This window comes from Cucumis sativus, chromosome 2, assembly GCF_000004075.3.
Source record: "Cucumis sativus cultivar 9930 chromosome 2, Cucumber_9930_V3, whole genome shotgun sequence".
In the NCBI taxonomy this organism is placed as follows: domain Eukaryota; kingdom Viridiplantae; phylum Streptophyta; class Magnoliopsida; order Cucurbitales; family Cucurbitaceae; genus Cucumis; species Cucumis sativus.
The window spans coordinates 5,142,605-5,163,759 of record NC_026656.2 but is presented as its reverse complement, the minus strand read 5'-3'; the positions used below and the strand labels follow the sequence as shown (position 1 = coordinate 5,163,759).

At 34.0% G+C, this 21,155-nt stretch overlaps 1 protein-coding gene across 4 annotated transcripts; it reads right to left on the bottom strand.

Moving 5' to 3' along the window:
- Positions 1-1,438: 1,438 nt before the first annotated feature.
- On the bottom strand, positions 1,439-20,526 carry LOC101204319 (DNA ligase 4). Of its 4 annotated transcripts, none has more exons than XM_011650657.2 (27): positions 20,035-20,523; positions 19,290-19,381; positions 17,473-17,558; positions 17,166-17,302; positions 16,677-16,751; positions 16,140-16,231; positions 15,779-15,850; positions 15,165-15,244; positions 14,984-15,021; positions 14,875-14,881; positions 14,584-14,736; positions 12,148-12,223; positions 11,891-12,015; positions 11,773-11,807; positions 11,643-11,701; positions 10,118-10,201; positions 9,140-9,235; positions 8,994-9,042; positions 8,759-8,846; positions 6,104-6,307; positions 5,652-5,777; positions 5,427-5,529; positions 5,236-5,341; positions 4,987-5,117; positions 4,722-4,883; positions 3,309-3,458; positions 1,439-2,531 (listed from the first exon to the last, which is right to left on the bottom strand). In XM_011650657.2, exons 1-27 carry the CDS (start codon positions 20,365-20,367, stop codon positions 1,643-1,645), a joined length of 3,648 nt encoding a protein of 1,215 aa, XP_011648959.1. In that variant the 5' UTR covers positions 20,368-20,523; the 3' UTR covers positions 1,439-1,642. The 4 variants fall into 4 exon arrangements, with proteins under 4 accessions (XP_011648959.1, XP_011648960.1, XP_011648962.1 ...); XM_011650658.2 differs by having other exon boundaries at positions 5,427-5,526; XM_011650660.2 differs by having other exon boundaries at positions 19,300-19,381; positions 20,035-20,082.
- Between the last annotated feature and the right edge of the window lie 629 nt (positions 20,527-21,155).

Sequence of the window (21,155 nt, the reverse complement as noted above, 5' to 3'; positions counted from 1 at the left end):
AATGCCACAACTTAATTAGGACTCTTACCCACAATCAAGAAAAATATTCCTCCAACTTCTAATCTTTCCCACCCTCTCTTTCATGGCTTCTTATTTATTTGTTCTTCAATATCCTCCAACTTTTACTACTTTATTTCATTTCTATTTTAAACTATGAATTACGAATGTATAACAACGTAACACTTGAATTACATATCACTCAATGAAGAATATTCAATATCTCAACATAGTGTTACAAAATCAATTCTGATTAACATTTACATGATTCAGACATCTTTAGAATAAAATCAACTAAGTGTTATCCAACGAGTGGTTGTTTAGTCAAATTCATGCATCAACGATACTTGTATCCAATATCGGTTCTTGCAATAAATTTTTTGAAACGTTATCGTTTGATTTGTATTAAAAAGTTCACTAAGATTAGAATTTGTGAAACGTAGGTGTAATGTTTTGCAGGTTCATGTGGAGATTGGAAAAGATGTAGATTGGTGCAAGAATGAATGGAACAATGTTTATAAAATATTAGAAAACAGTGGCTCTTTGCATAGGATCGAAGCGAGAGGATGGCGTTCAGTTACCACAGCCAGCACTTGTCCTAATGTTGTTTTTGAAGCACTTCTCACTATGGAACATCTATGACTAATCTAATTCATAGCACTTGAAAAGCCTTCATTTGCAATATCAACTTTACTTTGTGTTTTGTGAGTTGTGTGCTTTTACTTGATTTACTCATAAATAGAGTTTCAAAATGTATGTTCTGTCTTGTTGTTCAAGATATTTGAGTGAACACTTTGTATTTTTTTTTTTTTTTTTTTTTTGTTGAGAAATTGTAATGTATTTAGTTTAATATGTGTTGTTTAAAACATTTTTTAGTGAACTTTTATAATATATTTAGATTAATATGATATATGTGCCGTTGTTTGAGACATTCTCACTCTCTTTGTAATATATTTGGTTTAACATATATGTCATGTTGGATAGTGTGTGTAACTTATACGACTTCGGGCTCCAATCCCATCGATTTAGCTTTGACCCTATAATTTGATAATCATTTCGTGTTTAGCTTTTCCTCTATAACTTATCCATATTAAAGAACTATTCATTAATTCATTAAATTTTATCAAATTGTAAAGGTAAAATTTCTGCAAATTTTTTTAATTACAGAAATGTCTGAAACAATCATTCAAATTTTTTCACAATTAATTATATGATATTAACTACAACCATTCAAATATCTTGGCAATTATATGATGACTATTTAAACATAAATTATCATAAAATTTATTTTTATCTTTCTTTTTTTATGTTAACTTTCGTTGACAAAATATGAAGAAAAAAAATCATGACTTGAGGTTTGATCTCCCCAAAGGTCTCATATTAGTAGAGATCATTATCCTCTGTTATGTATCAATAATCTTCTAAGTATTTAACCAATATGAAATTTTAATTTTGGTCACATTTCCAATAGATATACATAAAATTGACACTTTGAAGTCATCCTGAACTCACCCACAAATTAGTTAGTGTTGAAAATGATTGTTTACAACGGCCAAAGCAGTTTAATTACAGCACGATACAAATTTCATCTAATAACGTTAGAAACATATATACAAATGAGTAAAACCCAAACCCAACTCACATTTTACCAATCCTTAAGCAGTTCACTGGCAACATCCTTATAGCTCACTTTCTTCTTAACTGCCTCACTTTTGTTTTCTACAAATGGTTTCTTCTCCTCAACAACAGTACTACTACTACTACTACTACTAATACTACTTTTAGTTCCACTCATTCCAAGACTTGGAACCATATCTAATAACATTGCTTCAAGTGGATCCTTCATCACTTCAAGCTTCTCAGGTTTTTCCACAGATTTGGAGTCTGCACGAACTTCTTCAATGGCTTTGCCTTTTTGTTTTGCATTGCAGTCTTCTAGCATTTTAAACTCATTCGTTTTCTCGTTTTCATCTTTCCCCCTTTTAGATTCTTCTGCGTTTGCTTCATCGGAAGAGTCACTGTTGTTAATACCACCTATATTTGCAGATCCCTTGGCAATATGTGCCCGAGTTCTTCGAATTTTTCCAGCCTCTGCTTTCTCTCTCTGTGCATTCCCTGCAGGAGGTCTTCCTCGTTTCTTTGAGTTAGATATCTCGTTTTCTAATGTTTTAAACTCGTGCTTTTCTGAGTTTTCAGTGCATAATGTTCCAATATTTCCAGTTTCAGCTTTTGTTTTTTCATCAGTATGGTCACTGATGTCTGACTCAACTTCACTTATTTTTGCAGGCCCCTTGGCCTTTCGAGTTCGAGCTCTTCGAACCTGTTCAACATCTGATTTCGCTTTCTGCATGCTCCTTGTAGCAGGCCTGCCTCTTTTCTTTCCATCATATCTCTCAGTTGAATGGGAGAGCATCTGTTGTCCTGAAGCAGCTTCGTTTCTTCCTTGATCTTTGTACTCCTTGGAAGGACAGGGAATTTGCGGATTTTCTTGATCTTCCAAGGCCAATGGTGTGTCAGAATCCATGCCAAAATTTCTGCCGAAGCAGAGAACAAAAACCAACATTGCAATAGTCAAGATACTAAATCAGAACCAAATGAAGCATGCATGTATAAACAGATCCTATTTTAGAAAATCTGAAGATAAACATTTTAAAAGATTTAGATTTCAAGTAAACTTTGAAACTGAAAGTACGACGATGAGGTTTGGCATCTTGGAAAATATAATTAACAAAATTTAAGGTCTCGTTCCATAATCATTTGGCTTACTTTTAGTTTTTGAGAATTAAACCTAAGAACACTTTTTCACCTGTAACTTTCTTGCTTTGTTATCTACTTTTTACCAATCATGTTTTCAAAAACCAAGTCAAAATTTGAAAACTAAAAAGAATTACAAATTTGTTTCTCTAGGATTCGACATTTGGCTAAGAATTCAACTTTTTATTTAAGAAAGATGCAAATCATAGAATAGTTTTAATTTTCAAAAACCAAAAATTAAAAAAATAGTTATCAAATGGAGCCTAAATAAACAGTGAAAGGCTATATCCTATTCCAGAGGGAATAGTTAGCCATTATACTTCAACGAAATACTCATCTACTTTAGATCAATGGAAACATCGGTCAGTCAAACAAACACATTATGGTGCAACTAGATGATTTATATTCTTAGGGCAAGAAAAAGAAAGAGCTGTACTTGAAATACTCATCTACCTTCTTTTTCTCATTAAACAAACCTGTGTAATAGTCAAGATTTTTTAGATTTCTGTACATGAAATGCTCGAAAAGTAATCTCAAGTTCTTCTATTTGAACATACATATTTTCAATGGACCTCTTCCCATTGGGATTCAAGTTATATGAATCTTCTTGCAACCTTTGGGCCATCTCCAAACAGTCTTCCAACCACTGATGTGCAATAATATGAATCTTATCTTTCAACATGGCATGTTTTTCTGCTTCATTGCAACTGAAAAGTGATGGGTAAAGAACCATTATGAGTTCAAGCAAGAAATAAAGCCATCGCCTTTTGAAGATACTAATGGCTTAAAACTGAAAGCTGTGAACTAGGCTCAGGAACCTGTTAAGATCGTAAGATCAAGGGAGAAAAGCATTGTATCTTAGCTAAGCAAGCAAAAATAGTGCACCCAACTAGAAAATAGTGCCTATGGAATAACTACAAAAGGTCTTCAAGATTAAAGCCCAAAGAGAAATATTAATTCTAATGAGGGCCCAAAAATCCTGGGATCCATCTCCAATCTTCTAAACACATTGTTGTTATGCTCACCTTAAAGATCCCACAAAATAGTGCACACCCTAGCTAGCCACAAGAAGATGCAGATAGAGAACAAGCCAAGCATATCATTAACATCTTTTCGCAAGCTAGCAAGCAACCAAACATCGAACAGAAAGAATTCCAAACATATATTGCAAACTCAAATTTCCACAAGAAGAATCAGATCGAGAAACCAAACATATCATTAACATCTTTGAACAAGCTAGCAAGAACCAAACTTCTGTCAACATACATAGCGAACTTAAATTTCCAAACGAATGTGATTCAAGTCTTTGTTTGCCATCCAACAGTGTATACAACAAAACAAGCCAACTAAAGAGGGCATCTTCCTAGCAAGCCAATCCACAGTGTTAGCTCCATCATGCAAAACTTGCCACGTAAAGATCACCACTTTCCTCCAAATCAAAAATCCACCAAAGATTTTTAATTTCTAAAATAATAATAAGAATTATCTTTTATAAATAAAATAATTAAACCAGGGATGATGGTCTACAAACTATGAAAAAAAGATTTACACAAGAAACTCCAAAAGGTTGAGACTCCACACGCAAGTCCTCTAAAGCCTAATTCAAAGTAGTAAAAGCCCCAAAAGGTTGAAACTTTGAAAGATTTCCCGACTAGACTTGCCGTCCTCCCTCTCTCATTCTCTCTAAAACAAAACCACTGTAATTACAAAAACACTATAAAGGAAATATATTTTCACGAGACTCTATTCAAACTCGTCACAGCTATCCTACAACCAATTATATTGAAATACTACAAGCAAACCCATGAGTTTCAAAGTAATTTTTCATTATAGCACACTATCAGAAAAATCTAACATCAAGAGTAAAATATTATAGCATTCTAACAATTGGCCAGCCGCAACTGCATCATGAATAGCATTTAATAACATTCTCAATCAGGACAAAAAAGAACATTCAAAATAACCATTACCTTTTCAACACTGTTTCATATCTTACAGGCGCTCCCGGTATTTCAAAGACTATAATGTGGGTAGCAGAAACAGGGTCATCACTGACTTTTCCACCTCTGAAGGAAACTTCAACCTTCAACCTCCTTATTGAAAGCTCCAACAGAATGCCCCAATCAGATTTTCTAATAGAACGTTCACATGAAAACCCAATGCTGTTATTAATAAAATGTCGTAACTCACAGCTAAATCAATTAATTTTAGGCAGACTGGATATAGAGAACATACAAAGATAATCTTAACGGGAGAAAGTAGATTTGGCACCCAACAAACATACACCAATCTTGTTTTGGACAATATTTTCCCCTATAGTAATCAATGGCTTTCACATCTTCTGATATACTAAGGTTGCTTAATAGCTGACAGGAAAGAAGATAGATGCCCATTGTGAGAGAAAGAGAGAGATCCTAATAAAGAATCCTGCAACCCTAGGGTTATCCTGCATTTGGAAATAGACATGATCTTTGATAGGTGTACCTGTTTCAGTTCTGAAAGTTCAAGATCCCAGAAATACGAGTCAGCAAATTCATCAATTTCCTTCTCCAATTTTTTCTTTGAGTTACCAGAGAGAAAGAGAAAATGCCTAGGAAAAGCATACAGTAAGAAAATTGTAATATATACTTAACGAATGGAGGAATTTTCAAAACTGATGAATAACGTGGCATTACTTAGGCTTTAGAGGTAGCAGCTTCTTTTGGGAACAACATTCCAAAACCCAAGAATAATGAATAACATCTCCATGACGCTTGGCAGCTTCATATTTGATGCCTGCTAAATTTCTTCACTAATTAACTAGTTGTAAAGACACATACATATGAAAAGGTAAGTGCACAATTATGTAGAGGTAGATGTGTCATAAGCTTGAAATCAGAGAGAGAGAGAGAGAGAGAGACCTTTGCTATCGGCCGCTACAGAATGTGTAACAGAATTATTCAAATTCATAGAGAATGTACCCCCATTCTCCACTATCAATTTGTGCAAGGAATCGAGAGAATGGGTTGGAGGCACATTAACAATGTCTGCATATGTTAAGGTTCAACTTCAACATATTTTCGGAAGCGTCAAAAGAATGTAACAAGCAAGCATCTTTAACATCATAAAAGCTCATTACCATGTTTCATTATCTCACTTGCCTGCCGTTAAATATCATCTACAGATCACTGTGGTCTCAAGCAGTTTACTCATTTCTTTTTCAGCATAGCTAAAATGAAAACTGTCAACATTCACATCATGCTGCTCTATAACTAATTGTACAGGTATTAATATTGATGTTTATAAGACTAATGACTACTGCTACAGTTTAAATAAGCAAGATGAATTCAAAACTCATTTAAATTTAGGATACAAAATAACATATTTGAGAAAATCAAGGAGTCCTCTGTAATGCCTGTAATATCAGTCTGAAGTAAATGAGAAGGAACAACAGAAACGCTCTTTTTCCTTCCCTTTCCAATGGACTTAATGTACTTCCCTTTACTATCTTGCCGACCACTATTATTTGTGCCCCTTTGTGTGGTACCATTACTTGAATGAACCAGCTCCACAAAAGCTGCAGTAAGGAACATAAATTGAACGGTAGTTCAAAAAATTAGAACTGTTCATAAACGTCTGAAACTAACATTATAAATTATAATATTTACAAGAGAAGCATTAGTAAAGAATCCAAGTACATTATTTTGGAGTTCTGCTTCAATTAGCTATTTAAAGGAGGCAAGAGTAAAGCTTCATAATTTTGCAGTTATATCTTTCTTGCTCTCAACATATCTCAACCTCACACTCTTTCTTCATTTTTCTTTCCGATCATTTCTACGTCTTTTCTTGCTTTCTCCAGACTCTAAGGATGGTGAGTTGGGAAAGCGTCACTCAAGAATGATTTACTAAAAATACTGAGGTAGTAAGGTTCATTCATGAGAGAATAGATAGACTGCGAGACTCATACAAATGGATGTTCTCTTTGGAGGAAAAATCAGTTAAGGATTGGCTAAAGGATGATTTAAGATCAAGAATTGAGCATTTTAGATAAAACGGTCCACCACAACAAATGAGGTACAATTGCCTTCCAAGTTGAAGAGGCTCACCACAAAATTCATGGAGATGTCAACCCAAGCCATGTCATGGTTGCATCAAGCCACCTGGGGATAAAATCGGATACTTCAGGTGCTGGCAAGTCTCACAATTTACCTCTATAAATTATTTCTCAAAGTTTTCCTTTTTCTTTAATGAATAACCAAGCAAAGTCTTGCACAGGTTTTGTCATCCCTTCCCTGTACAAGTTAGTTGCCATCCATTTGTGTCCTACACTCCCTGGAACAGCCTCCTACCGAACTCTAATCCCTGGAATACAAACTGTAATACTTCATTCATTAAATCCTGGAATGTACGAGGAGAATTAGCAAGGATAAATGGCACTACCAATGCATCTAGAGTCGTCTGTGTATACAGAAAGCAGTTTGACCTAAATTTGATTATACGAAATTTCAAATCTAACTTGGAGCATATGTTGGATCCAACAGATCGTTCATTGATAGAAAAAATTATCCTTTTCTTTAACTAATCCAAACATTGTTTCTTTATGTCAGGTCCACAGTCCACACAAAAGCACTAAATTTTGTCTTTTTTTACCACAAAACAGGGCCAGAAACTGGGTTCAGGTTGGGTTAAATGAACCCCAACACTTCACCATCACTTAATTCTTTAGTATGGCCATGGTCCCATTCCGGCAGTGATCCTCTAGGAGTCCACTCAGATAGTGCTCAATTACCACCTTCATCTTGATCGCAATATGCATCTGTACCACAGTCATTGTAAGCGCTCCACACGCAATTATCACTGGCTATTCCTATTCAGGCAAGTGGCAAGGGAAACAATACCCTTGCAATTCAATTGTTCCATCGATTTTAAATTTCATTGCTCGCTTTTCAAGTCCACTATCATCTCAACGAAAGACCCCAAACCACCCACACTTCCTTTACTTCAGCACTTGGTTTTTATTTCTTAATGAGCATAGCCACTCCCTCCATTCACGAAAGCTCTTAGGGCCTCCATTCACAGAACTTTGCTCACATCTGGTTTCAATCTGTTAATGAAGTTGCCCTACACAACCCATGTTAGAAAATTTTGGTAGTCTTGTGACAAGGATTTTAAATTATGGTTAGAAGTTAGAACTCGTGTACACCATCCCTTACACTTGAGAATATTCATAAAGGGTCCCATCTTGTAACAATCAGAACCATGCTACCAAGGTTGCTCGAAATTATTCAACCCAAAAAGAGCATCAATCATCCATCGAACAGTACCTTCGCTATAGTTTTCAAGTTTACGTACTACTTCAATCAGTAATTTCTGTGTATGTTTTCCTTCTATTCTCTTTCAAATTCCAGTTCAGGTTCTAGAAAAGTTCTTCAAAAATGAAAACATATAAGATATCAATTCTATTCATCCAGTGGTACCATGAAGAACTTATCAGTAAATAAACTTCTTATGGTTTCTCCTACTAAAATATCATTTTGTACATCTCCTTTCCATCCAGTCCAAGTTTTTGCTTGAAAATTGTTAATATCTTATATATCTTATATATGATTTAATTCTTCAAAACATATTTGAAATGATCAGTAAAATGTTATTTTGGGATAACTATTACGCTTTTTTACATTTCATTGTTTAGAGTTAAATAGTATTAGATTTTGAGTTTTCTTTGACTTCACTACTAAATGGATCTTTCTTAGAAACATTTTATGTCTCATTTCAGTCAGCGAATCAATAGTCCCCTTTTCTTTTAGCCATTTATTCCTCTTATACCATCACATTGTTGTTTCCTAAAAGAAACAACAGCTGAAATATAATTTCCCTACAAAAGACACCTTGATAATATAATGATGAGATAGATAAACGAAAACAACTGAGGATGGTCCTAGTACTACAGTTTTAACCATATGTTCATTATTTATCAGGATAAAATTAAATTTATCAGAGAGAAGGTAAACAGAAGAGTTTCTCTCACATTGAACATCAAGACATTCATGCCAAGGTTTGTCATATCGAACACGGTCTATGCGTGGAAATCTGAGACTATATGGTGCTGCAAAGACCTAGAACAACATAAATCAATAAACCCAGGTCATAAAGTAGATATCAAAAGCAACGGACTCATATGGTACTAAACCAACCCGTGGATTCCTACAGAATAATAACAGCTAGAGGTAAGCAGAAATTAAGAAATTCTTTTTAAAAAACACCTCAGATTTTATTGTTCGTATATCACTGGTAATGGAAAGAATGATTGACCTGCAAAATCCAAGAAAATTAAGGAGATAAAAACGATCACTTTCTGCTACCATCAAAACCTTTACAAGTGTAGAAGAAAAATTAAAAGAATGTTAACTTCTCCGGGCTTTCAATCCAAACGTCTGGTCTTTCTTTTGAATTATTTGTAACTTGGTAAAAGCTGGGTGCAGTCTTCCTTGGATATTCACTTTTCCTAACAAGAGACAGCAAGTACTTCAAAGATATATCAGAATATTGTAGCTTAAAAATAAAAGATCGATTTTGTCTATCAATATGTGCCAGCAACAAGTAAAAATTACAGCTAAATCTATGATTTCAATTGCAAATCTCAATCTAGTTTTGACTCCAAATTGAAGCTCAAACCATTTTAGCCTATTACAGTGACAAGGCATGCTCGCCATTTCATAAGAATTATAAATCAGGTTCTTTTTACTTCAGGATGTGAGTATTCAGATATAAGTCAACTAAACTGATCTGATAGCACTATTTTCTATCAATATTTTGCAGATAATCCATGTTCAACTGACATACTGAGTAATGAGCAATCATATTAGTTCAGAATCTTCAGATTCAATTTGGAAACTTTACTAGCTCCCCATTGTTCACCAGCTCTTCCTTCTCACCAATTTCTCGTACACATCATTGATATTAGCATGCTTATAGATACAATCCCTCAGCCCAATGCCCTCTCTTTATTTCATTAGCTAGGATTGTTTTGGCATGAGCTCCAATTATCAAGAAGTAACGGCAGAACTACAGAAGAACCATGACTTTATTTTTGGATGCATTATATTTGTCTACAGTAAGATGACTTAAATTAAAACATTGATTTCTTAACAATCATATCCATTCGCAAAATGTATAAGAATTATTATGAAATGTCAATTTAATGTGAAATACATAAAAGAGTTTCTTTTGGAGAGTTGGAAACAGAAATAAATAGAAGAGGTTAAAATGAAAGAAAAGTATGGTTTCCCAATTGATAAGAATCACAAAACCCTACAAAATTTGGGTGATTAGGACCTATCAATTCAGGCAGCATACTTGGATGATCAGAACATATCCTAATTCATACCTAAAATAAGGTTTCAGTTTATTTACAACAGCATCTAACTCCTCATCAGTAAGTCCAGTTCCTACTCTGCAGAAGGAAACAAACCTGCAATAAAGAACCCGTAATTGAGCACCACATTCTAATGGATTTTTTTTTAAAGGTAATAATTTTGAAACATATAGTGAATGGTCAACTCTAACAGATTAATAATCATTCCCTTTTCATCCTTTTTCATAATCATAAGTATAACAAAATATTATATGAAAACTAATTAAAAAAGATAATTAAAAAAAAAAGGTGCAGAAGTTCAACTAAATAGACACATCAATAATTTGTTTAGTTGTAACTTATATAAAGATATTTAATTAATTTTGGGGGCACTTCAATAGAATCCAGTTGCTCTAATTTCAGTATCCAAAAGTCATTTGGAAGTTTATTTATGACAAGTTGACAACAGATCCACATTTAGTTGGTTGAAAGATTCCCTAAACTGGACTTTCAACTGTGAAATTTATTTCATCAACAGATTAACAACTAATTAAATTCTCCTTCTGTAGTCCTAAATATATGCTAACTCCCAAATTCGCAATTCAATTGCCTTCTGCAGATTACTTTGCTCATTTGCTAAGCAAATTTCTCAAAGTGTCTTCTCTCTTCTTTTCCTTTCCTTTTTCTTCCTCATTTTATCCTCCTTTCAAACAATAATTACATTTTTTTATCCCCAACTGACGTTCAACAATGTTCTAAACTTAAGTTGTTAAAAACATGAAGAAGGGATTTGCTTACATGCTGGCAAGAAAATTAAGTTTACATCACCTACCACTCAGTTTCCTTCAAGATTTTGCATGTTTCTGAAAAGGGCTCCTAGACTCAGCCTGACACCCTTGGCTTGATCCTATTCTAGTTCAATTCACCCTTTTTATTCTATTTCCCTTTATTTTGTATCATCCAGAACCTCCAAAGGAAATGCTATCTTTCATCATTATCGATACCCATCTATAGGTTTGCCAACATCAAGAACACTTAACCATTTTGGCCCTTGCATCATGATTAATGTTTACTATAGATTCACCCTCCACTTTATGTTTCACATTGTTGTCTTTGTATCTACCATATATTTCCAAATTCTGGGTTCTTCCTTGGTTCTCCATAATTCCTCAAAGTGCCAGTAAATGCTTCAATGACCTATCTCTTGAAAATTTCTCCAATTCTATCATTCATTTGGTTTTTGCAACTATATTTCCACATCCAGAGTCATGGTTACCTTCTTTCTATCAGTCCGCCAATGGGTAAAGTTGACCTAATATTCTAGATAGTTCCTAAAATTACATGTATCGATTTTTTAATGACAAACAAGTGAATATCATACATCTTGCTACAGAGATTTTTGAATTCCCATGCAGAGATAATGAACAAAAGAAGAGTAAAGTTTTGAAGGTCAGAGACATTTGTCCAATTACATCCTCTGTCGGTTGTTTATGGATTTCAATAAAAATAAAATACAGAATACTTTCGTAGCTACAAGCTAATGACATAAGAGTCTTACCGTCTAGGATATGCATTTGAGGGTGGACGCTCAGCAAGACCCATCAAAAATTGAGCGACCTTCAAAAATATAGATGTTAAACTTGATCTTCCAAGAAAATGTATCACATTTATTCTCTAGGAAAGCTAACCTCCCCACCCCGCCGTCCAGAGCCGTAGTAACCTCCTGTTATCAATGAACAAATATTAAGATACACGAGTAAGAAATATACTTATCCAGAAAAACTGTAAAACAAGAAAACTGCTAACCTATGATGAGAGCATCCAAATCAGATCCAGCACGAACGTAGTCAGGCTTCAATTTTAACCACTTCCCACTACGGTCGCCAGGTTCCCATTTAGAACCCAGGTCCTTAATAACAATACCTTCATCTCTGAGGAAAATTTTCCAATAATAATCTTTTGTTTTCAGAGCTAAAAACATATATAAGAACTTGGAAGACGGTAGACTTAATAATATGAAGCATTATTTAATACATCACTTGTAGTAGCTACAGAAGAGATACCTATTTTCAATCGTACTCTTAAAGAATCTTTCCACATCATCAACATTATAAGCTCTGATTGACCAAGAAGGATAGCCTGCATGACAGCATAGGACAGACCTAAACCGTTGAAACTTAAGTTCTCAACCATTTATATGACAAAATTAGGAGCCCACATGAAAAAAACAAGTTCGCAACTAACTGAATCTAAATTATTCAATGATGTCTTCCTCTTTGGATTTATTTTGGGATTGCTTTAAGTTAAACACTTCTTTGTGGTGTCACAGCTATAATAAATTATTTTATAATATTTCTAATCTCTGCTTTATCTAGCAACAGCTCATAGCATATTTCCAATACCAAAAGATTCTTCTACAACGAATTTCAAACAAAGTAAAGAGTTTCCTATTGCTCTGCACAAAGAAAAACATGTGCACTTATCCTGTTATGTTGTATGATTTTGTGTCTCATAAAGGTCGCTCATCTTCTACATGCTCTTTTTGTACATCTCTTGACTCTTGTTCTATCTCTGTACTTAAGATTATCAATGAAGCCTTGCCCGTTCTAGTTGGGATGGATAATGCAATGATAAGGTGAATGGCTTAAATAATGACAATGCTAGGGATTTTGTATCATTTCACGAACAAAAGATGATTGCTGGATGTAGATTGTTTTGTAATCAAGGCCAACCCTTCCGTTGATAGCACAATTGTTGCTAAAGCCCTTGCTCAGACATATGGAATCTATTATGCTGATAGATTCTCTTGTCACTAAATTGCCTTGTCCATCAGGTTGTTTTTCTCCAGGATTGCTGCCTAGCTTTGGCTTGTCCATCAGCTCAATACTAAGAATGTGAACTTCAAGAATATTTTTTTATCCAAAGATAACTCGTTTGACCCTACAACATTTGGGTATCAAAGAAACACATAAAATACTAACTCCTACGTAGGTGGCCACCATGAATTGAACTCATGATCTTTTAGCCCTTTATCGAGTTCATATCATCTATTTACTACTAGGACAACCCATGATGGCTTCTTTCAAAATAATTTTTAATGAATTGAAACATGGGATCTCTTGAACCATCTTTTTGTTAGATGTGATACCATATTCAATTACCAATTGACCCAAAAGCTTCAGCTAATGGGTGAAGGTAAATTTAATACTATATCATCTAATAGAAAATTTTATTGGAAACTTAAATATTATGGCCATTACATGACCATACATAACATATTGGTGTAAGCATTGTGAGACTACTAGGGATGTAATTAGTTTGGTTCAGCTTACTTTTCAGTGTTGAACTAAAACAAACTGCCAAGAATATTAAAGGAAAACTGACAGCCAAACGTAGCTCATCGAATCGCCCTGAACCAATTAACCAACAGTTCAGTCAGTTCGATTTGACAGTCCAATGTTACCTCAACCACAAGTTTGTTTCATACAGCTTGTACTGATGAGCCATAACTTGGTGGTATTGGGTTGTGCAAGGTCCAGTGGGTCAATTGTGGTAAATTATAATTCAACTAAAAGAAATGATGACGGACAAGCTCGAACTCACACACTGGATGATAACAGTAGGATTTCAAAGCTAACTTACTTAACCACAAAATCGATTCGTAAATGTATAAATCATCATTCGACTCAAGTTTATTGGTATGTGCCATGAAAAACTTGAAATCGTCCGAATATGATCGGTTTTTGTTTTACAAAACTGCCAACCCAAACTGGTTCCAACCTAAAGTGGCATCATTTTTGGTGGCTTAGTTCATGCAAATCCCAAAACCTACTGAATATCACTTTTTCATTTTACACAAACCAAATAGGTTCCAACTAAAACTGACAGCAGTGTCTGTCAATTTGAGACGCTTATTTGGTTTTTCCTTGCACTCTAGTCGGTACATATCTTAGCCTATCTTCACCTACTTTAGATCATTGGAGGAGATGGCTTAGAAACACAATAATAATGGAAGCATTTCCATTTATTTATACCAAATATCGAAACCATGTGACTGGAACTTGACCATCTCTTAGAGACTCATAATAGTCAATGTATATTTAACATAAATTTCCATTAACATAAATAATATCACAGTGCCTATAAATCCACGAACAGCCACCAGGCATGTTGTACAATGAACAGTTTGGCCAAATAGTAAAAAAATAAATAAATAAATAAAAGAAATCAAGCCCTAAGCTGACCAGATTAATAGCCCAATACATATGGATATAATAGACGTATAAGACAAGATACAAACACTGCCAGTCAAGTCTAAGTCTGTTGTAAGATGATTAGAAGAGAAAAATACGATAGTAAGATAAAAGAATCCAAGCCCACAAAAATCAATTCAACTGTTTGTTAGGCATACATCCTTTTAATAAATATAATAGTAATACTAGTAATTTTTAGTTTTAAATTTTTTAAAAAAGAAAAGTATCAATTGATGAGTTTTTTACCAGCACAGTCGCTATTAAGACCATCATTAGGTACTAAGACTTCCAATTGACCCTTCACAGGCTTGACAACATCCCTGAGAAGCTCATGTCTTTCTTTCAAACTCCTGTGAATAACACTAGTATCTCCAACATAAAGAACATCAAACGCAACATCTATCCTCTTGTTAAGATATAATAACCGTAACTTCAGTTCTCATGATGTAAATTCATAAACGTATTTTGTCATATGTGAACCAAACATTGAACTGAAATTTCAGGTACAGTAAAGTCTAAAAGAAAATAAAAGGATACAGCATAACTGCACAATGGGAGAGAAAGACAACAAATATCACAAGTCAAACTACTGTCTAGCAGTTATAATTCACAAGAAAGAGTATAATCATATAGGAGCAAGGAATACCTGACGATTGCTGTCAAATCCATCCTTTGCTGCCCTTGCTGCAAATGAGTCCAAAAAAGGTGTGTATATAAGCAAATATATATATAGTCAATTTCCAGTTTTATTCATGCAGATTTAGATGCTTAATTTAAAATTTGGATTGTGTGATTGTCAACTTGTCACAAAATAGAAGCTAGACAACCTATTTCCTGGTTTGAACCAAACTCTGCAAAACGATTTAAAGACTTATCCCACACCAACATTTCACCATCAAGTATACACCTACAAATAATCCAAGGGAGAAGTTACTATTCTTCAAATTCATAATGAAATTTTAGTATGCCACATGAAATACTCTTGCCAAATATATATCTATATATATAGATAGATAGATAGATAGATAGATGCAGCAAAAAAGTTATTCTAACCTCTTTCCTAAATAAAGAAAAAAAGTGGACCCCTAGAAGATCAGGATCAGTATTAGGAGTGCAAAAGCGTGATTACACGTGTTCAATTTTTTGGAAAGAGACTAGAGAAATTTTCACAACAAAGAGGAATCCATAGAGAACTTAAGTGTCTTTGTAAACTACACGTGCTCTTCAAAAGAATGTGTTCAGTAGTCATATTCTAGTTACATTAATCTTAAATTGGAAAGCCCTCATTTAATAACTTTCTTTGAAAGTGGACCTAGTGGTTTCCTCTACCCTAGATTCTCTCTCTTTCTTTTGTCTTTTCATCATTGTGAATGTAAGGTCTCAAATCCCCCCCCCCCCACCCACACAGACAAAGGACAAAAAGAGGCAGTATTAAAAGTACCTAGCGGAACGAACATTTTGAACAATAACATCAGACATTCCATGTCCATATTCTGAGTGATCGAGAAAGTTCCTGAAGATGAGCAATATAGAAAGAAATGAAATGCAAAGAATAAAAAAAGTACAATGCAAATGGAGTAGAAGGTCAATTGTTCCACATTAGTTAAAGAACCATAGATGTAATCAGGTAGACCAACCAATGTTTAAAAAATATTGATGTCAGTTTTTAATCTCCTAACACAACAAGTTCAAATGAAAGAATAACTTGTATGAGATTCATGAATTGTTCCTCAAAAATGAAGAGGAAAATTAAGAAGATAGGAAATAATCGAACTAAACAACTTAAATTCATATGCATCGACCTTGAAAAGTAGTGTACTTCAGTTCCATTCTTATGAATTTGAATACGATCACCATCAAACTTGCATTCAGCTACAACTTCCTTCCCATGAAGCTAAACAGCCATAGAGAAAGGCATAGAAAGGTGAGCATAAAACATCTAAGTAAACTCAACATGCGCATGGTAGAGAAAAAGAAGACCATCTATAGCTCTTGACATTTGAAGATTTTAAGTCATTATCTTGTTGGTAGAGGTCTTCAACAATTAAAATGGGTAACAAACTCAGAGGATAAATGCTTTTCTTGGGGAGTAAGAAACGAAACTTCCATTGAGAAAGCTGAGATAATATACAATGAAACAAGTAGACCTCAACTACAACAAAGTCTCCAAACCAAAAGAATGAAAAAAGACTTATAACTACATGAACGGAAGCCCATAAAGGATTCAAAAGACAAAAATCATTATTAATAAAGAGGCTTGTCACCGATTCAAAAAAAAAAAGACAAAAATAATAGTAACAACTTAAGCTACAAATGAACTCAAAATGCAAACACAAAACCTTTTTCCATGCAGCATTTGCATTGGACACTCTTGAAGCCAGCTGGGGTCGCACAGCTTTTCCAACTTCAATGTCCTTCAAAATCACAGTAAAACAAATGTCACTGATCTTTTCAATTTCCTCACCAATCAACAAATAAGATATCAATCTCTTTCCCACTCTTTCAGTCCATCCTTCGGACTCTCTTGTTTTTTATTAATCCCTTTTTTTTCTCAGTATCTCATGCTTCTCACATTCACACATTAAAGACATCAGCCACTAGGTGTTGCTTGCATGAATGACACTTTTTTCTAACATAAATATGTACAAGTCACATAAAAGATATCAACATTTAACAAGTAAGACAACAAGAATATAGAAAACAAGCCTTTTATCTTTAAAAGAAACAATATGAAAGAGTGAAAATAGAATACTAGTATGGGTAAAACAACCAAGGAAACCTATGCTAAAGCCATCCAAGACAGAGTTATATCCATGTTTATGACAGACCTGACGCTTATGCCTTTGTCTACGATCCCTTAGTTTTTCACAAACCAATTTTAAGTCACAGGTGACATTGAACAAGTCTTCTGCATCTGGATGAAACTCATGAAAAATGCTCTTTTCACTGACTCCCAGTTTCAGATCTACAAGATATGGAAAGAAAAAACAAAACAAAAAAACAAAGAGATAAGAAACTATACAAAATTTAAAATAACATACAGCTTGAATGAGAATTAATACAAAACCACAAAAAGTCATATTTGTAGAATTAAAAAAAAAGAGAGAGAGAAAAAAAGAAAAAAAAAAAAGGAACCTTTGAGGATTATCATGACAATCCATTTCATTTCCTGTGCATTTGTCTTCTGTATAAGGGTAGACAAAACTGCCGTTTTCTCTGCTCTGTTTTTAAAACCATCACATATAACAGAAATGCAAAGAAGTTTTAGTACATTTAGATGGAGACACAATCTAAGAAGATTATGTCAAAACTCAACACTCGATAGCAAAATATATCTTTTACACTTGAGAAAATATAATAATAAAGACAAATTAGAGGAGCTTCATATTGTTCCAGAAAAATATGGCGATTAAGATGCCAACCAAGACTTCAATTTAGAACCATAAACTTTTTCCTATGAAGAACACTCTAGTATTTCAGTGATCTAGAGCCATAATAAAAATTGGTTAAATGCTTACAGTAGTTTAAAATGTTACAATTTGGTCATATAGGAAAGATTATTAGTGTGTAACATTAATTTTGAACAGCAATGAAAATCTAGTGATCTGATTAAAGAATAGTGAGCCCAAAGAGACATCATCTCGAGGCAACATGTTGAGAATCCCATATTGCAAAAACCAAGGGACCTCTCAATGTTTATAAAATAAATAAGTTAATTCTCTCATTTTCAATTGGTTTTGAGATGAAATCTCACATTATCTAATAGTAGTAACGGAAATTAGAAGTGGTCAAGTATCACAATTGCAGAAAGCATGTGAGATTGATGGACACATCATACATCAACAGTTGCTCAAAGAAAAGATGCTCTCTGCTAGCTGCAGATAAATTTACAAAAGCTCTTTTAAGGAACTAAAGATCAAGATGTGCTTAATCGATATGCACAATCCAGCTAGAGGAAAGAGTGCTAAAGTGGTATCCACCCACTCTTTACTTCCCTTTTATTTTCTCCCATCTACTAATTCTTTTTTCCAACTCACCTATCTATCTTGATTCTTTCCTCCTTCTCTTCTCCCCCTGTTTTGCCTTTTCTTCATTGCTTCTGTCGTGTTATACATTCTTGTCCCTTTAGGGATGTTTGGCCCACCGACTTCATAAATTGGTCATAAATTGGTGTTAAATAGCTCATTTTCAATAGTTTTCAGTCTTCACTATTGAAATTTACACATTCATTGAGGAACACTATCTCCTCTCTTTCTCTCTTTTGCACATTTATCGAGAAACTCTATTTTACCAACCTGCACCTCAAATACAAACTCCCGAACACCCAATATATTGACTCCAAACTTCAGAACTCCACTCAACGCCCCAAACACCCCTTCCTATTTTTTAGTGGACAATGATTAGATGTAGTCTATCTCCCTACAACCCCTTCATTTATCACATGGCAAGCAAATAATAATTGAACTTTTTTAAGAAGTGAAATTTTTTTGCAGCATGTTAGGTTTTAGCTGTAAAACTGGTGGGCTACACAAAAGGCTAAATAATAGGTTAAATAATTGATGTAAATCAAAGTAGAATTATTTCTCAAAATGAATTCTCTGCCAATAATGGCTAAGAGAAGGGGTATTTATTGAGAATTTGTAAGTAGTTACAAGTAGTTGAAATAACTGTTTATGAAACAGTCTTAACTGTTAAACAGTTTAATTGTTTTAACTGTTTTACTAACTAACTACAGCTGTTTAACCATAGCTTTATTCTATATTACATCAATAATACTTCAACCCATTTCTTGATCTTTGTGTAGCCCAACCAGCATCCAATTATTTTTCTTTGACAATTGTTTATGTTTGTAATCATTTCATACTAGTAAAGTCACTTACAGAGAAGCAATTTCTCTTCCTTCATCTACAATGAGCATTAACATATATATAAGATCAAGCAATAGGTTTAACCTGTTTTCACCTGAAGCCAAACGATCCAGCAAATCATTCAACTCATTAATCGTTAGACCACCAGGGGTCATTCCTTGCCTGCGCTGCAATACCTATAGCAAGAAAAAGAAGGTAACAAATCTTTGCTGACAAACTGTCCTATATTGCTATCAACAAACTTCAACAATTATAATATGTTGGAAGTACGTTTTTATGCTTTTTTTGTGTGTGTCAACAACTTTCATTTTAGAAAAAAAAAAAAGACTAAGTGAACTTGTTGGATTATTTTTTTTGTAGCATTCAAAATTGATTTCCATCACGGTGTATTTGTTGAGGACCACTTGGGTGGTTGTTCCATTCTGGCCTAAAGTTCATGCTAGGAGGGAGAGTCCTACCCTTTTTGAAGACTTTGGGACTGAAACTTAATGCTTGTGAAATTAACACTCACTAGAGAACGTTCATTTAAGCTTCTAACAGGAGTATAGGTACTATAGAGTTCTGATTGTAACTTATCAAATCCACAATAAAAATTATGGTTGGTCTTAAAGAGGCTGATGAAGTGACAATTGTTTCAAAAGTATCTACCGTGGTTCAAAGTCTACCGTTCTCCATTTCCTTACTAAAAGAATAAACAGACAAAAACTCAGCATACCACAGACACCGAATAATTCATGGTCATTAACATTCACCAAAGTACAGGAATTCACCAACAATTTGACTTTGAGCAATGGAAGAAAAGGAAAAGAAAAAGAAAAGCAGGGCTGACCTCAGCCGCAACAAGAGCGAAATTACCGGCATTAGCACCAGTCTTAGCACCACCTTTACGCCAGTTGATAAGACGAAGAGCGTCCTCGGAGTCTCTAGACATGCCGAGAGCATCAATGAGGCAAGTGGCAAGTACAGATTCCTTGAGACCATAGGTGCCGCGCTCTCGATCAAGGCTAGGAAGAATCAAGCGGATGGCGGAAAAATAGTGAGAAGGAGAGCAGAAAGTGTCGAGAAACTTACGGAACTTGGAACGCTTCTTGGCGGAAGATTTGCTACGCTGAATCCAATCAAAGAGACTTGAAAGAACAGCGAACTTGATGGGCTCCGGCATAGCGAAGCCAAAGAAGTAAGAGAAGGTGTTGGTCTTGGAGAGTTGAGATTGAGAAAGTCAAGCGGTTCCAATGAAGAACTTGCGTGGCTTGTCCTCTAAGAATTGCATTGCATTGCCATTGCAATTTGCAAGTTCCCCTCGCCTACTCTACAATCTCTTTTCTTTTTCAATACATTTTAACAAATCAAAGATACAAAATTTGTCTTTTCAAATTCCTAATCTCATTCTAAAATCTATTAAATTCTCTTTAATTAAACCTTGATAAAAAAATTCTATATAAAGAAATGTGTTTTCTTTTGAGGTTTAGGAGAGAAAAAAAAACCAAACATCAAATATATAATATGAAAAATTATTGTAATTACTGTAATTATTTACAAAAAAAAAAAATCATGCTCTTTAATACACACTAGAATTTAAAATTTTGTTATATTTTGATAACTAATACATTTTAACACTAAACGACTATATATATAACATATTTAATAATGTTCAACATATTCTTTTATTTTCTTTAATTTAAATATGAATATTCAGACCATTAATGTGTGTGAGAACATTGAACTATTGTTGGAGGTAGTATATCTAAGCTTTATTAAAATATTATTATCACCGAGTTTTAACGTAACATAAGATGTTTTTGCTACATGAAAGTTATCATTATTATTGGGTTAAAATATTTTTTGACCCTAAACTTTGCATCTTGTTTTATTTTAGTTTATAAACTTTTAAAAGTGTTTGTTTTAGTTCTTAAATTTTTGAAAACAAACATATTTTTGATCGTACTATTA

Bases quoted from the DNA above. Each gene is read 5' to 3' on its own strand.
- LOC101204319 (XM_011650657.2), bottom strand. From the start codon at position 20,367: ATGCCGGAGCCCATCAAGTTCGCTGTTCTTTCAAGTCTCTTTGATTGG. The intron at 15,851-16,139 runs GTCGATGCATAT...GCTCATCTTCAG, and splicing joins GAAGTACACTACTTTTCAAG to GAACTTTCTCGATCACTCAG. The intron at 8,847-8,993 runs GTGTTTTTTAAA...ATGTTGTTCTAG, and splicing joins TACGAACAATAAAATCTGAG to GTCTTTGCAGCACCATATAG.